General features: G+C 48.1%; 1 protein-coding gene across 5 annotated transcripts in view; it reads right to left on the bottom strand.

Moving 5' to 3' along the window:
• LOC122381658 (dynactin subunit 1-like) overlaps positions 1-13,905 on the bottom strand; it is an 83,768-nt gene extending 69,863 nt beyond the window's left edge. Inside the window, exons 1-4 of one of the 5 annotated variants that reach the window (XM_043366074.1) lie at positions 13,645-13,870; positions 3,372-3,578; positions 2,911-3,026; positions 1,491-1,652 (exon numbers count right to left, since the gene is read on the bottom strand). In XM_043366074.1, coding sequence (XP_043222009.1) covers positions 1,491-1,652; positions 2,911-3,026; positions 3,372-3,542 — 449 coding nt within the window. In that variant the 5' untranslated portion in view covers positions 3,543-3,578; positions 13,645-13,870. Of the gene's footprint in view, positions 1-1,490; positions 1,653-2,910; positions 3,027-3,371; positions 3,579-8,308; positions 8,378-9,983; positions 10,064-13,644 lie in introns of those variants that run through there. The other 4 variants (XM_043366077.1, XM_043366075.1, XM_043366078.1 and 1 more) reach the window with 4 other exon arrangements.
• Positions 13,906-16,054: the final 2,149 nt, after the last annotated feature.

Genomic DNA, 16,054 nt, shown 5'->3' with positions numbered 1-16,054 from the left:
GGTGACTATTTCTTCATCCCCTGCCTACCTTCCGGCATGAGGGTCGCGCCGAGCAAAACTGAAAGCACAGCGCCCACGGTTAGAACACGTCTGCCTGAGCGGCACAAATTGTCTCAGCACACTGTAACAGCACATAGAGACAGCACAGGTCTGTTGTAGCAGCACACAAGGTAAGGCATGGGCCAATGGTAATACCATAGTACGGCACAGGTCTCTTACAACACAGGGAGGCAGCAAAGGACTCAAACGACAAAAGGAAGATGAGGTAAGCGTGCCTGTTAGGAGGCAAGTATAAGAGGAAGCGGAGCGAGGCCGGGTGACACCGTCATGATACAAGGGAGAACAGAAACTCAGAGGATAGGGTAAAGACTTGATCAATGCGGGCCGAGTTCAGGATTGGCACATCATCTGCGAAATCGGAATGAATGAGGGCCCAGTTTGGACTTCCCTGAATATTTGGCGAAAGACTCATTGAGAATACAATAAGCACTTGATATTCTTAGCTTAAAGGTTCATCCTTCTGGCTTGAAGAGCAATGTTGACAAAAACATATGTTCCTATCTCACTAGTAGGCTCATAACAGGTTAGCCTGTATCCACGTCCTTGTTTTCAGAGCTAGGGTGTCCCTATTGATCGTTAAGATACGTTGTTGATTAGTTCTTGCATTTTATTTTTGCACCGTTCTAGCATACGGTGACTAACTCTTAGCCAGCTATACGCTGCTTCAATGGTTTCCGCACGGCGTTGATTAGTTCTAATCAATGCACCGCCTTAGATCGCGGTGTCTAACTCTCCAAATACTGAACGAATCCCCCATACAAGCACGCATTATGTCAAATAACTAGTTCTCTCCCGCGCGGGTCTAGTTCTCGCGGCGACGGGGGCAGCCGGCTGGCCCCCGTCGCACGTTTGGGTTAGTGGGCGGTGGGTGCTATAGCGGCGTGGGTGCTCCCCAGCCGATGTAGGTTAGTTCGAGGCACCGAAGACCCCGCGGCGCATGGACCACGGACGTGTACCACACACTGACAAAAAGACATCGTCAATAAATGACAGCGACGAAGGACAATATGAGCTACGCCCAGGCGAAGGCATTGAGATCTACAGATCAGACATAGAAACTACAGATAACACTAGCATCCGACAAAGTTGACCCGGACAGAGATTGAAGCCCGGGCAGTCTGTGGCATTAGACTATCTCCCAGTGACCAAGCCACCGGTCAGAAAGCGACTCGAAATCGAGTCAATCGCTATGACAGACCAAGACCAAGACCAAGAGACTATCACAACCAGACAGACAGACAGATAGACGCCGCCGCGGGGTCTACGCGTCACAGGCGGACGGACGATCCAGCTAAGACTAGAGACTAGTAGAGTCGGCGGCGGCGGGCCGGCATTCCGTTAGCCCCGCCGGGTCTACAGAGGACAGAGATCAGCCACGGTGCGCGGCGGGCGGCGCGTGCTCCCCAGCCCGTGCGAGCGGCGTTCGTTACTTGTTGACGCTGTCGCCCGATCGCGAGCGGGGCATGGCTGCGGCCGCGGCCGGCCGGCCCGGGGTGGCCGCCGAGCTGGGCGCCGCCATGGAGAGGCGCGGCAGGCGCGACAGGCCGCCGCCCACCGACGCCGAGCCGCCCGACGACAGACGAGACGCCGGGCTGGACGCAGCGGTGCACAGATGCGTGCGGGACGTTGTGGTGACATGTGGGGACAATGCTGACACTCGGTGACAATCGGTGACAATGATTCGGTGACAGTCAGTGACATTCAGTGACACTCGGACTACACTGGGGCATACTTGGTGACACAGACATACTCTATGTGGTCAAACAGTGAGCTTCTAGAGGTTGTGAATAATCAATATGCGGTGGTGAGAGCTGAGGCAGTGATAATAGTGCTGAGCAGTAAGTTAAACTCAATACTGCAAGTGAAGTCACGGCGTGAGGATGCACCGGAAACACGATAGCCGGGTGCGAAACACGTCAATATAACTCGGACTCTTCGGGGCAACACCCACGTCCCACACACTGTGATATACGGCTAGACGCTGTAAAAGAAATAATCATCCGTGTGTAACCGCGCAGCCGGCCGCCTGAAACAGCAATGTTAAAACTGCACATGAAAACAAGTGCGCCAGCTACACGGCGCACTTGTTCTACAGGGGAGACCTCTCGACAGCTACAACTGGCCACCATCAGCAGACCAGTAGCCATGGCGTCACAGCAGGCATCGGCCCACACCCTGATCGGCAGCGAATGCAACGTGTCTACGGCGCCACAGAAAGGCGTCACGCGTGACCAAAAGGCGTCAGACGTCGCAGAGAGGCGTCACGCGCAACAGGCAGATGTCACATTGGACACTGGACAACGTCGGAGGAGACAGGCAGAGCCAGACAGCCACGTGGGAGCTACCGGGGCCGGAACTGGACTGAAATAGCACTGTGCGCCAAATGAGTTCAGCTACGCGGCTGGAAGCGGCCGAGACAGTGGACTGAAACAAATGCCTGCAGCGTTACACGAGGCAGTGCAGCTGTCAGTTATCTGTAAACAGAACGAGAAGGCCTGCGTAGAGCGGGAAACCGTACTCATTTGTGGCTGAGGAGCAAAAGAAATGAAACGTCAATGGTTCACAGTTGACATGGCGTAACGAAAAGGGCTAGAGATAAGCTCAAATAAAATTGTCAAAAATACTTCGCATATGCAAAGCAGCACCAAACCACTCAGTATATAGGACGTAGTAATCCCGAGTTAAACTCGGCTCCTGACGAGATTATTTACACCTTTATATTTCTAACTCTCAATTGTATACACTTCTAAAGTGGCTGTACAGACAAACACGCACACGCGCACACACGAGCATACAAACGCACGCACACGCTTGTATCTATACCTCAAATCAATGTGTCACGCCACCTACCGACTTTTCGGTTTTTCCGGTACCGGGGTGGCGGATTTAGAGCCGGGTGCAGAGCCGCCTCCGTCCAGAATGGTGAGCTGCGTTTGGCGCACGAACACACCATGGTTGTCTTCACACTGTGGAAGGGGATGGGAGAGTGGGATGAAGTCAGCCACGCAGCAGCGGTCGATCTTACCAGACCAGGAAACGGTATAACAACCCATGAAATTTATGCTGTCGACTGATGACAAATCGTCGACAAATTTTGACAAAAATGAAATGATAACAGCAAATCGAGCATAATGAACGGCATAAAGACGGCACGAGAGCATTGCTATTTTTCAATGTTCTAAAACGACAAATTCGAGCATTTGAAAAGAAAAGAAAAACTTTACCTCAAATTCAAATTGTATCTGTGAAAAAGTGAGTTGACTGCATCAACAACTGACTGAAGCAGGACTCCTGCACCTCCATTCACTGACCTGAAAGTATGTCTTTCCCTGGACGGTGCCATTGTTCTTGCCCTTGGGCTCGTCGAGCACGACTCCGACCCACTTTCCGGCGGCGAACTGAGCGGTGCCCACGTAGGCCACGGTGCCGACGCAGTCCTTGGTCTGTACACGCTGGCCCACCTTCACTGACGGTTCGGCCATCGTGAATGGACTCGGCTACTGTGCCAGCTACAGTGGCTGTGGAAACCGAAGGCAGGGAGAAATGTCACTCAGGGATTTGCTTAAGACAAAACTGGAACTGACAGCCATTCAGCAGTCAGCTGCCAGCAAGCCAGTCCAGTCTAGCCAGTGGTTTGACAGCGATTTGACTCACTGCCACTAATGACTTACCTACCCTGTAACCACATGGGCCCTTTACACTTCACAGTTCACAGACTACTTAGCTTTAGGAGCCATAACTAATTTTTCCAGAGATATTCTAGAAAAGGGAAACAAGTGATACAGCCAAAAGGTTTACCTGCACTTTACAGGGCGAGTCTCAGTGAGTAGCCAGACTGCAAAGCATGACAACTTTGACAAGATTTAGTCAATGCAGCAGTACTAAGCTGGTGTGCACTTGAGATTTACTGTGGTGTGGTGTGGAATCTGCATGGAGCTGTGCAGTCCTGACATGTTAGGTAGGTACTTAGGTACCATGCCAAGCTGCTATTCAAGTGTCGCAGTGTCCATGAAAAGAAAATGATGTAGAGCAGACACAATGGGGAATAATTTATTTTCATTGCAGTTTTGATAGGACAAGTGCAATGCTATCAGTTTTGTAATAGAATCTCTACATCTTCTTTGGCGTCACTCCGAGCTGGTGTGCCATGTGGATTTCCAGTCTTGTTGGTATCGGCTGGTGCAGAATTTTCGGTATTAGTATATATTACCTGTCCGAGTGGACAATTGTGACGTTGTTGATACAAATATGTAACAGCAAAAAATTTAGGTTTTAGGTTAGGTTAGGTTAGGTTGTAGGTTTGTAGGTTTTAGGTTGTAGGTTTGTAGGTTAGGTTAGGTTAGGTTGTAGGTTTGTACATAGATTGTAGGTTGGTAGGTTGAAGTTGAAGTTGAAGTTGAGCATTAGTGAGCTGTAGTAGACTAGGTCTATTCAATGCTCACATCGAGCCGGACTAGGAAATGAGCCATAAGGTCAGTTGTGGCGTGAGGATGCAGGTTTGGCAGCCCTGTGTTGGTCTAGTCTTCGTTTGAACTTGTTTGTAGAAGTAGCCTCCACCACATCTCTAGGCAATCCGTTCCAGTCATTAACTACTCTGTTTGAAAAGAACTTCAGCCTGTATAGATGACTTGATCTGCCTTTTTTCAGCTTCAGATGATGCCCTCTCGTGCGGTCTTCATGGTCGACTTCAAAGAACTGATCACTGTCCACCTTAACCTTCCCTGTCAGGAGCTTGTATGTTTCAATGAGGTCGCCTCGACGCAGTCTGTCTTCTACGCTAAGAAGTCCAAGACTGCGGAGGCGCTCTGGGTAGGGTGTGCTCCTTAAAGGTTTTACAAGCTTTGTCGCCCTCCTTTGAACTTGTTCCAGCAGCTTGATGTCCTTTGCAGTGTACGGGCCAACAGCCTGCATACCATATTCAAGATGTGGGCGGACGTAGGTGGTGAACAGAGGTTTGAAGTTGTCGAGATCCAGTCTATCAAATGCTTGCTTTAGCATACGTAGGGCTGACATACCCTTAGAAGCAGCTTTCTGGCAGTGGACTGATGGCTTCAAGTTGTTTGTGATGTAAACTCCTAGGTCCTTTTCCAGGGTACTGACTTGTAGTTTTTTACTGGTTGTGCCATCTGACATGAAGTAGTCTACACTTGGATTGTTCGAGCCACAGTGCATCACTTTACATTTTGCCTCATTGAATCTCAAAGGCCAGTCCTGAGACCATTTCTGCAGAAGTGATATGTCTTGTTGGAGAATCTCAGCGTCCTGTTTTGCTTGAATAGGCCTGTATATCTTGGCGTCGTCCGCAAACATTTTCATGTTGCTGCGCACAAGATCTGGCAGCTCATTGACAAACATGATGAACAGGACTGGTCCCAACACTGACCCTTGGGGGACCCCACTGATGACTGAACACCATTCAGAGTGATCTGTCCCTACCACCACTCGTTGTCTTCTGTTTGTCAAAAATGCACTAATCCAAGACAATACATTTCCCTTGATACCATATCCGTAGAGTTTCTTCATCAGTCGCTTGTGGGGTACACTGTCAAATGCTTTTTGATAGTCCAGGTACAGTATATCCACACCTCGTCCTTCATCAATAGCTTTCGTCCAGTGTTCAAGGGCCTCCAGCAGGTTGGTCTGACAAGACCTCTTGGATACAAAACCATGTTGCTGTTGGCTCAGGAGGTTGTTTCTCTCGAGATGAGCTGTCACACTCCTTTTAATCAACCTTTCCATCACTTTTCCAACTTGGCTGGTCAAGCTTACAGGTCTGTAGTTCCCTGGTTTATTTCTGTTACCTTTCTTGTGGATTGGGACAATATTAGCATCCTTCCAATCTTGTGGTAATTGGCCTTCTTGAAGTGACTTTGTGAATAACTTGTAAAGAGGTCGAGTTAGCTGCTCTGCACACCTCTTCAACACAATGCTGGGGATACCATCAGGACCAGGTGCTTTTTGTTCACATAAGTTGACAAGTTCGTTTCTGATTGATTCAGTAGTCATCTCAATGTCTGTGATGGCTGCCTCAGGTTGCACGCGCTCCTCGAAGTCTGGTAGAGGAGTATCACCCTCTTTCACAAAAACAGATTTGAAGAAATCTTGCAGGGCTTCAGCAGTTTCTTGATCATTTGAGGTCAAGCTCGTACCATTTTCAACTGCATGTATAGCTGGTTTGACCTTCTGCTGGCTCCTGATGTACTTGTATAATTGTTTTGGATTTTGCTTGACTGTTCTGACCAATGCTGCTTCATAGTTGTGTCTGTGTTTCCTGATTTTACCAGTAGTGATATTACGCTGCCTGGTGTATTCTTTATAATCTTCACTTGACTTGGATATAGCATATTTTTTCCAGGCACCATGTTTGAGCTTCACCGCCTTGGTTAGTTCCCTGTTCCACCAGGGCGCAGCCTTCTTGCTTGACTTTTTACTGTGCTTTGGAACTAGGGTTTCAAAACATTTGTTAATCCTTTCTTTGATGCAATGCCACATATCTTCTACTGTCTTATCATTTAGCATATTCCAATCAACAATTTCTAGTGTTTCCCTGATCCCTGGGAAATTGGCTCTTGCAAAGTTCAGGCTTGCCTTACTTTTAATTGCCATTCTATCAGGTTTTTCTCCCAAGAAAAGGGTCCACGATAGGACAGCATGATCACTTTTCCCTAGTGGGTCCCCTATGTTGACCTCCTCAATCATCCCTTGCTCATCTGTAAATACCAAGTCAAGTCTGGATGGATCCTGTCCATCTCTGAAACGAGTAGGGTGACGCACATGCTGATAGAGGTAAAGATCTTGTATAGTGTCAAGAAACTTTGCTTCCTCTGAATCTTCACTTCCCTCAACTGTCTGACTTTCCCAATGTATCTGTCTGAAATTAAAGTCTCCCATGATCAATACGTTCCTGGCATTTACATTTGGCACTCTCTTCAGTAGGTTGTTCAATATTGTGTTGTCTTCTGGCGTATTACTTGGTGTCCTGTAACAAACTCCTACTAGTAGGCAGGCATGTTTGCCGATTCTGATTTTGCACCAAACACAGTCATCAATAGCGTCTCCGTTTAAATCATTGCATTCTTCAATCTTCCAGCAGTCCTTTACTAATATAACCACACCTCCTCCCAACCGACCTGCCTTCCTGTCCTTTCGCACCTGCTGGTAGCCATTTATTTCAAAGTCATGCTTTTGCCAAACTTCAGTGATACCCATCACATCTGGTTTTTCCTTGTCTAACCTGCCTCTTAATTCACTAAGCTTATTGCTCAAACAGTTTGCATTTGTATACAAGCAACTCATTTGACAAGTTGAACCTACTTGCCTAGTGTCTGGGGACGACCTTCCCCCGAAAGATCCTGTAGTTCTCCCTTCCTTTTCTGGTCAATTCCTCCCTCAGCCTTTTTTGTTCTTCCCGTTCTTCTGGTGATAGATCATGTGTCAGGTACACATTGTTAAACCCAACATCCTTCAAGTCCCATCTTCTCTTCATCAGTGAATCGACGTCCTCTTTGTTTTTAAGGCTGACAAGAAGAAGTCGAGGCTTGGGTTCTTCCTCCCCATCTTCCTGCGTCCTTTTCTTTCCGAGTCTGAAGATCTTGTTTACCTTGACTTCTTCCCTTTCCCCGAGCAGTGCACTCACGATGTTGTCAAAGCTGTCTAAATCATACTTCTTCCGGCTCTCCGGATCACTTGCCCTGCTTTCAGGTATGTTGTGAATGATGATGTTGGATTCTCTTTGAGCTTTATCCTCCTTTTTTTCCATAAGTCTCCTTAACTCATTTGTGCTCTTTGCCATTTCTGTCTGTAGTTTTGGTAGAGTTTGCACTACTTCTGTGCTTTCTTTGATTGACTTCTTCATTTCAGCTTCCTGGGCTTGTATTTTCTCTGTGATGGTTTTCTCGAGCCTGGCCAGCTGTCCCTGGACCCGAACTCCTTCATCACCTGCAGGCTGCTTTTTTTCAAGAGCAGATATACATGACAAAATGTTTTGCTCTGCTTTTTCAATCCTACTCTCAAGCTGTTTTCCCATTTTTGGCATTCCCACGAAATTGGGCTTGCAGCCCGAGCAAACCCAGATAAAATCGTATTTTGATTTGTATTTGTTCAAAGCCCTGAATGCCTCGATCGTCAGCCCCTGCCATTTGGGGTGAAACCACTCTTCACACAAATCACAGCTAACTGAGTCATCTTGGTCTGAAATAGATAAGCCACATGCTTTCTTACCTCCTTTGCATGTGTATGCTGTCTTTACCTTTTTCATCGAACCCGGCGTTTCACCTTCTTCTCCCCCACGCTCCTTTGGATCTCTTGTATCTCCAGCGTTGTGTTTTTCTTGGTCCATTCCTGGCGCAGCGCCAGCGGGCGCCGCTTTTGTCTTGTTTTTCACACCACTTGACATCTAAATCAAAAGTAAGTCCTTCTTACTTTTTAGGTTGCTTTATTTTTTAATCGTCTTCTTTCCACTAATTGCTTAGTTAATTTTCTTCTGAGTTGTATCTTTCAAGTTCTCAAGCTTTCAAACCACTACCTCTAGGGCTGCCAGAGGGCATGGGGCAATTGTGGCGCAGGTCCTATCAGGTCAAGGACAGGTGAGGAATGCCCTGTCCTTGACCTGATAGGTTGTAGGTAAATAGGTAGGTAAGGTTAGGTCAGGTTTGATTATGTTTTTTCTTTTATTTCCAAGACATATAAGTATCATTTTTGGATTCAGGATGTCAAATAATGTAAGAATATGAAAACTTTGTCTTTTAAAGGAAACAGTTCACTTTCCTGAAATTAGTATTTTGCTATGGATTTATGATTTGTTATGCTCAAAATGATCAGAAAATAAAATAAAACCTTTTTGTAAAAACAATTATTTTCTATATTTTAATATAGGACGAACTATATTATATGTAAAATTAGGTTTGACGCGGAAGCTTATTACGCGTGGACCAATCATATTGCGTAGTTCAAACCTACGCATGCTGCATTGGCTGTAAGCAGCATGCTGATTGGCTGACAATGACGTGGCTGCATTCCTGTGCAAGGCACACATTCCTCTGCAAGGCACTCTTTTCGGAACGAGAAATGGAATATCTTCGTCTAGGGTGATCGTTGAGCCGTAAAAGCTCCTGATTTGTGCTAGTCTCAGCTCAAGCTACGAAACTGCTATTCCAGTTCAAAACCCCATGTTAAAAGTGAACTATTTCCTTTAACAGTCACTCAGACTCAATGTATACTTTTACCGAATTTTCATGGTCACCCTGGCTCTCATTCTTGGCCTAACTGGTGCAGCTCATCAACTCTGCTGCAAGTGTGAGTGTGGATTAGTGGCTTTACTCAGGGTCAGAGGTGTAAAATAAAGGATTTGGGGGTGCTTGAGCACTCCTCAAATGTCAAAACTTCCCCTGAAATTGAAAAATTCACTAGAATAGAATGATACCAGTTTCAGTGTACACTGGTCACTGACACCTTCCATTAAAAATGAAAAACAGTTATGTAGATAGTAGAGCTGCTAGGAAATGCATGTAAGTACCTACCAAGTACCTTACTTCACACTACAGAGGCATTTTACGCCACCATTCCGACAATGCCGAAAAAGCACCCCAGGCATTTTCATAATGCTCCACCTATAGGCCACCTTTGGCCTGACTTCACCAATCATTTGCCTCAGGATGGTTATCAACATATCAATATACAAGGGAAATATGTTCACAAATTTGGAAAAATATTTTCGTATATTGATCTCAAAATCAAGTCAGTTGGGGAAACTACGAGGAGCCAAACAAAAATTGGATTAGCCAATCAGCGGCTGGAGTGGGCGGGGCGATGACCATATATATGGTCATAAAATCAGACAACTTCATCTTTTCAATGAATCTTAGCATTTAAATGAAAAAATAAGGCATAAGAATGTTTTTTAACCACACAAGGCCTACACTCACCCGGTGCATAATTAACTGGCGGCTCTAAATCGCAGAGTTACAACGCAAGGTCAAACCGTGATTGGCAAATATGGCGGATTGAAACAGACGCGCCAAAAAATGTAAGCAGTACCGTGGTTTAAAAATGTCCTCATTTTTATTATTTTGTTTATGGTTTTTCTAATTGTAGTTAAGTTATTATTTTAGAATTAAATATTTCTGTTTATTGTAATTAAATTAAATCTTTAAACAATTTTCTTTCATAAAACCAATCCATTTATTGAATGACCAGCTGATTGCGACGCCCAGAACCTGCAGAAAAGCCGTTTTCCTATCGCCATTTTCGAGTCGATACACCGAATTTAATCAAATCACACCAATTCCTGGTGAAAAATGGAAGCCTTTTCTCTCCAATAAGTGGACGCGATACCGCAAGTACCGGCTTTAGGGTGGCACTTAGCAATAGGGTGAAATTTATGTCATCCGATTTTTAGGCGTGCGGGTAATTTTCTGGTTCCATTCCCGTAAAAAATAATGTGTGCAAAATGATTTTGAAAAATATTGATATTTAGGGGTCGCGAATTGAGGTCAAAGTTGACATTTTTTGGGGAAAAATCGACTTTTTGGAAACTACTTTAAACCTATTTGGAATGACATATGTGGTCATTAAACGTCATTTCCGACGTATTTTGACCTTTATTTGTGTAACAATTGTTTATCCCATCACTTCCGGCCGATCGTAGCCAGTCCAGGTCAGGCCAAGATAGGTCTGATCTGGGCTGTTTTACCCATGTCAGGCCTGTTTTGACCTGCGACCGGTGCCTTCTCACAGTGGAGGTCATATCCTCTGATTAGTGTGAGGAGTGACCGGTCTCTCCTGTTCCAAAGGGAGGACGAGCCCCACGGTTCTATCGATTCTTGAGACATGCTCCTTTTCTGTCAAAGAGAATGTTAAGAAGTTGGAGTCAGTCTATAGCCGGCGGGCAAAAGCAGAGGCGAGAGTGTGCATTGAGCTGCACTGGTTTATTGTGCTTTCGGGATGTTCTTCCGTGGGCGCTTCTTCCGAATCTAGTGCCATTGCCAGCAACAGACTTACCTGGCCGCTGCGGCGCGCACACGGAGGGAACGTCTTTGACGATGGCGACCATGAGAGAGAAACGCCGACTCACACTCCCAAGCGCATGCGGGCGAGCGGACGTCCCCAACAGTGAACTGGCCTCGACCGGGCCAAACTGCCCAACCGTAATGTGTGAAGAACACGTGAGCCTGTTATCAACTGCGGCATGGAACTTAGGATGCGACTCCGGCTGAACCGCGAATCCTGAATCGCGAGAGAAGGAGCGTCGACCGATTCTACGTCCTGGTGATGGGGAGGGGGGAGGGATTGGGGTGGCCAACTCCTCGCCGCTCCCAACCTCCCCTCCATCCAAGCACAGGATGCCATGCTCACAGCGCTGGGGGACTAAGAACTGGAGAAGCGGAACTGCGGCCTTTTACTTCGACGCCACGACGGCGAACAGCATGCTGGTGAGCGGTACTTAAAGGGACCCTCCCACCTTCAAAAAAGTTAATGAATTGGCATGAAAGTGATGTCACTCGGTTCAGAAAGAGCAAATACGAATATCTACCAACTTTCATCGAAAAATATTCACCGGTTTTCAAGATATTAGACTTTTACTTTTGTTTACTTTTTGGGATCTCCGCTGTTCCTAGCGACTTTATTTGAAAGTGCGGCATTGGTTGCGCGCAAAGCAGCATATACCACCGCGTGCTACAAAACGTTTTAGTCAAACATTTAACGGACGTTCGAAAGCTTGATGACGTCATCAGATTCCCGTAATGGTTAAGAGATAGGGACCACGCTGGTCCCACCCTGCAAGTAAAGGGAAGAAATTTCTTGAACACCATAAAGCTGCGGGGGTTGCGACCAGGATAAATGGTGGTTTCTGAGTCTGGCCGCAAACTTGGCTATCTCAACTCAAAACTAATGTTAAGGTGGGAGGGTCCCTTTAAGCCCTTATCGAGCAGAAGCTGAATCGGCCCGTCCTCCAGCTGGCCTGCCGGCACCACGTGTAAGAGCTGGTCCTAGAGAAGGCCTTCTCCACCTGCCCTAGAATCTCGAGCGGCCTCTAACTACATCCGGCTGTTTAAGAGGTTCAAAGGCGGGTGGGAGTTCATATAACAGGATCACATCGATGGCGTTCGCCGTCGACGACGTTCCGGAGTGGGACGAGCTGTTGGTCAGCTTCCATCGCTTCCATCGCTGGACTATGCCTAGCTCCGGGAATACTACCGAAAACTTCTGGAGCTCTGCGTAATTGCTCTCGGTGGAGTTGTTCCAAGCACGGCATCCGTTTCTCCGCCTCAGAGTACTCCACTGAGTTAGGTGGATGGCAAAGACCATCCGCACTGTGGATGCCTTCCTCTTCAGGGAGCGGCTCCGGCTGACGGCGGCCGAGGCCCAGGTCATCAGACGCTGTGCGCTGTCCGTTGCCTGCAAGTTTGCCGCCGCCGCCGCCGCCTGGTTTGGGACTCTACTGCCATTGCGCCGGCTCTGGACCTGACCTTCGTGAACTCGTTCTGCACCTACCCCGAAAAGGAGCTGTCGAAGGCGACAGTCCCGGTCTTCAGCCGTCACCTGTAGTACTTGAGCGATCGGCTGGTGACTGGAGCTTTTAGACCCCGACCCTCGGGCTTAATCAAGACATGGTGCGGGCAATAGACTTGTAGGAGAGGGAGGACGAGGACCCGCCCCATAAGTCCTTAGTGGACACTATGAACGCCGCTCTCGCGACCGAGACGTTGGCGAGCTTCCTCACACCATCATTCAAAAAGCTCTCAAGGATCCACAACCTGGACGCGGGGCTCATAATCAATGACCAAGGCCACTGGGAGGACAGCAGCTACCAAACCGCAGCTCGTGTAACTAGTCCGGGAGTTGCGTATGGTGAATGACTTCACCAGGCGCAGTATGGCGCTGATGTAGGACTGGCACTCATGAAAGACAAAGATTAGCGCCAGTTCTTCCTCCATGTCGTTGAAAAGATCACAGAAAAGGCTATCCTGACACCCGAAGATCGACTGCAAATTGCTAACCAGGCTACACACAAAGTGATCTGGGTGCCCGTTGCCCATGATGCCCCTCCCTCCAATGAGGCGCCAATAATCTATCTACTAAAGAGGAGGAACTGGAGTAGTGGAGTACATAGACCAGCGTTTCGGTGTGACCGAAGCTGCATGAAATGTCAATAAACAATATGAAAATTACTAAGAAATGCCTTATTATCATCCGATTACAGCGTAATAGGAAAGTCAGAAACGATTTTAATGATATTGAAATCTGCTACCAAAATCTCAATTTTGCCCTTGATTCGCGACCTCTAAACATCAATATTTTTCCATACAAATTTGCCTCCCTTATTTTTTACGGGAATGGAACCGGAAAACCACCCGCACGCATTAAAAATTAAAAAATGATTTTTAAGTGCCACCCTAACCGGCTTGTTATACCGTTTTTCACCCTTAGTAGTGGGGGCTGCATTTATGCCCATATATGGTCATCAAAAGTCCATTTATTGACCAATCCATTTTTTGACTTTCGCCTCGTAGTTTCCCCAACTGAAGTGCACCAGCACTGTGCAAACAAAAGGTCATTCCTGCTTAGTAGTCACGTAGTGCCTACCTTAGTTAACGCAGATTGTTGAAGTGCGTATGTCCAGAAGATCTGACGTTAAGTTTTCAACTCTCGTACAATGTATATCACGGCAGTCGGCACACTACAACAAAATTTGAAAATTATTTTCACGAAACCGCCCACCGCGCCCTGCAGCACCACTGTAAACAAGTCACATTGACCTCTATAGTAACCTAGACGGCCCACTGCCGCGCCGCGGCCGGCACGGAATCGTTCCCGCATGGGGGCGCAGTGGCGCCACCTGCAAGTGGTCAATGTGCGTGAAGTTGGCGTCGGATTCGGATTCGTATTCAGCGTCGAGTACCGAATCACTTGAAAACGTCATATCTGGTCAATTCGGGGACGGGGAGCACGAATATGACATTAATTTTGCCCTAGCAGGTATCCCTTATCCCTTAATCGTCCCTTAAACGACGGGGCGCGCCAAAAGTGCCTCAGGGGTTCTTCCGATCGCGAAAAGAATGGTCCCAGGCGATTCCCCGGGTCGATATCTAGCCGCACCACCACTAACTTCACACGTGCCTCATATCCCTTATCCCTTAATCGTCCCTTAAATGACGGGGCGCGCCAAAAGTGCCTCAGGGGTTCTTCCGATCGCGAAAATAATGGTCCCAGGCGATTCCCCGGGTCGATATCTAGCCGCACCACCACTAACTTCACACGTGCCTCATATCCCTTATCCCTTAATCGTCCCTTAAATGACGGGGCGCGCCAAAAGTGCCTCAGGGGTTCTTCCGATCGCGAAAATAATGGTCCCAGGCGATTCCCCGGGTCGATATCTAGCCGCACCACCACTAACTTCACACGTGCCTCATATCCCTTATCCCTTAATCGTCCCTTAAATGACGGGGCGCGCCAAAAGTGCCTCAAGGGTTCTTCCGATCGCGAAAAGAATGGTCCCAGGCGATTCCCCGGGTCGATATCTAGCCGCACCACCACTAACTTCACACGTGCCTCATATCCCTTATCCCTTAATCGTCCCTTAAGGGACGATTAAGGGCAATCGGGGCGCGCCAAAAGTGCCTCAGGGGTTCTTCCGATCGCGAAAAGAATGGTCCCAGGCGATTCCCCGGGTCGATATCTAGCCGCACCACCACTAACTTCACACGTGCCTCATATCCCTTATCCCTTAATCGTCCCTTAAATGACGGGGCGCGCCAAAAGTGCCTCAGGGGCTCTTCCGATCGCGAAAATAATGGTCCCAGGCGATTCCCCGGGTCGATATCTAGCCGCACCACCACTAACTTCACACGTGCCTCATATCCCTTATCCCTTAATCGTCCCTTAAATGACGGGGCGCGCCAAAAGTGCCTCAGGGGCTCTTCCGATCGCAAAAATAATGGTCCCAGGCGATTCCCCGGGTCGATATCTTGCCGCACCACCACTAACTTCACACGTGCCTCATATCCCTTATCCCTTAATCGTCCCTTAAATGACGGGGCGCGCCAAAAGTGCCTCAGGGGTTCTTCCGATCGCGAAAATAATGGTCCCAGGCGATTCCCCGGGTCGATATCTAGCCGCACCACCACTAACTTCACACGTGCCTCATATCCCTTATCCCTTAATCGTCCCTTAAATGACGGGGCGCGCCAAAAGTGCCTCAGGGGCTCTTCCGATCGCGAAAATAATGGTCCCAGGCGATTCCCCGGGTCGATATCTAGCCGCACCACCACTAACTTCAAACGTGCCTCACATCCCTCATCCCTTAATCGTCCCTTAAACGACGGGGCGCGCCAAAAGTGCCTCAGGGGTTCTTCCGATCGCGAAAAGAATGGTCCCAGGCGATTCCCCGGGTCGATATCTAGCCGCACCACCACTAACTTCACACGTGCCTCATATCCCTTATCCCTTAATCGTCCCTTAAATGACGGGGCGCGCCAAAAGTGCCTCAAGGGTTCTTCCGATCGCGAAAAGAATGGTCCCAGGCGATTCCCCGGGTCGATATCTAGCCGCACCACCACTAACTTCACACGTGCCTCATATCCCTTATCCCTTAATCGTCCCTTAAATGACGGGGCGCGCCAAAAGTGCCTCAGGGGTTCTTCCGATCGCGAAAATAATGGTCCCAGGCGATTCCCCGGGTCGATATCTAGCCGCACCACCACTAACTTCACACGTGCCTCATATCCCTTATCCCTTAATCGTCCCTTAAATGACGGGGCGCGCCAAAAGTGCCTCAGGGGCTCTTCCGATCGCGAAAATAATGGTCCCAGGCGATTCCCCGGGTCGATATCTAGCCGCACCACCACTAACTTCACACGTGCCTCATATCCCTTATCCCTTAATCGTCCCTTAAATGACGGGGCGCGCCAAAAGTGCCTCAGGGGTTCTTCCGATCGCGAAAATAATGGTCCCAGGCAATTCCCCGGGTCGATATCTAGCCGCACCACCACTAACT

Source organism: Amphibalanus amphitrite, unplaced genomic scaffold (genome assembly GCF_019059575.1).
Source record: "Amphibalanus amphitrite isolate SeventyFive unplaced genomic scaffold, NRLGWU_Aamphi_draft 000124F_arrow, whole genome shotgun sequence".
In the NCBI taxonomy this organism is placed as follows: domain Eukaryota; kingdom Metazoa; phylum Arthropoda; class Thecostraca; order Balanomorpha; family Balanidae; genus Amphibalanus; species Amphibalanus amphitrite.
The sequence above is the reverse complement of the archived record's forward strand: the minus strand, read 5'-3'. Positions and strand labels throughout refer to the sequence as shown.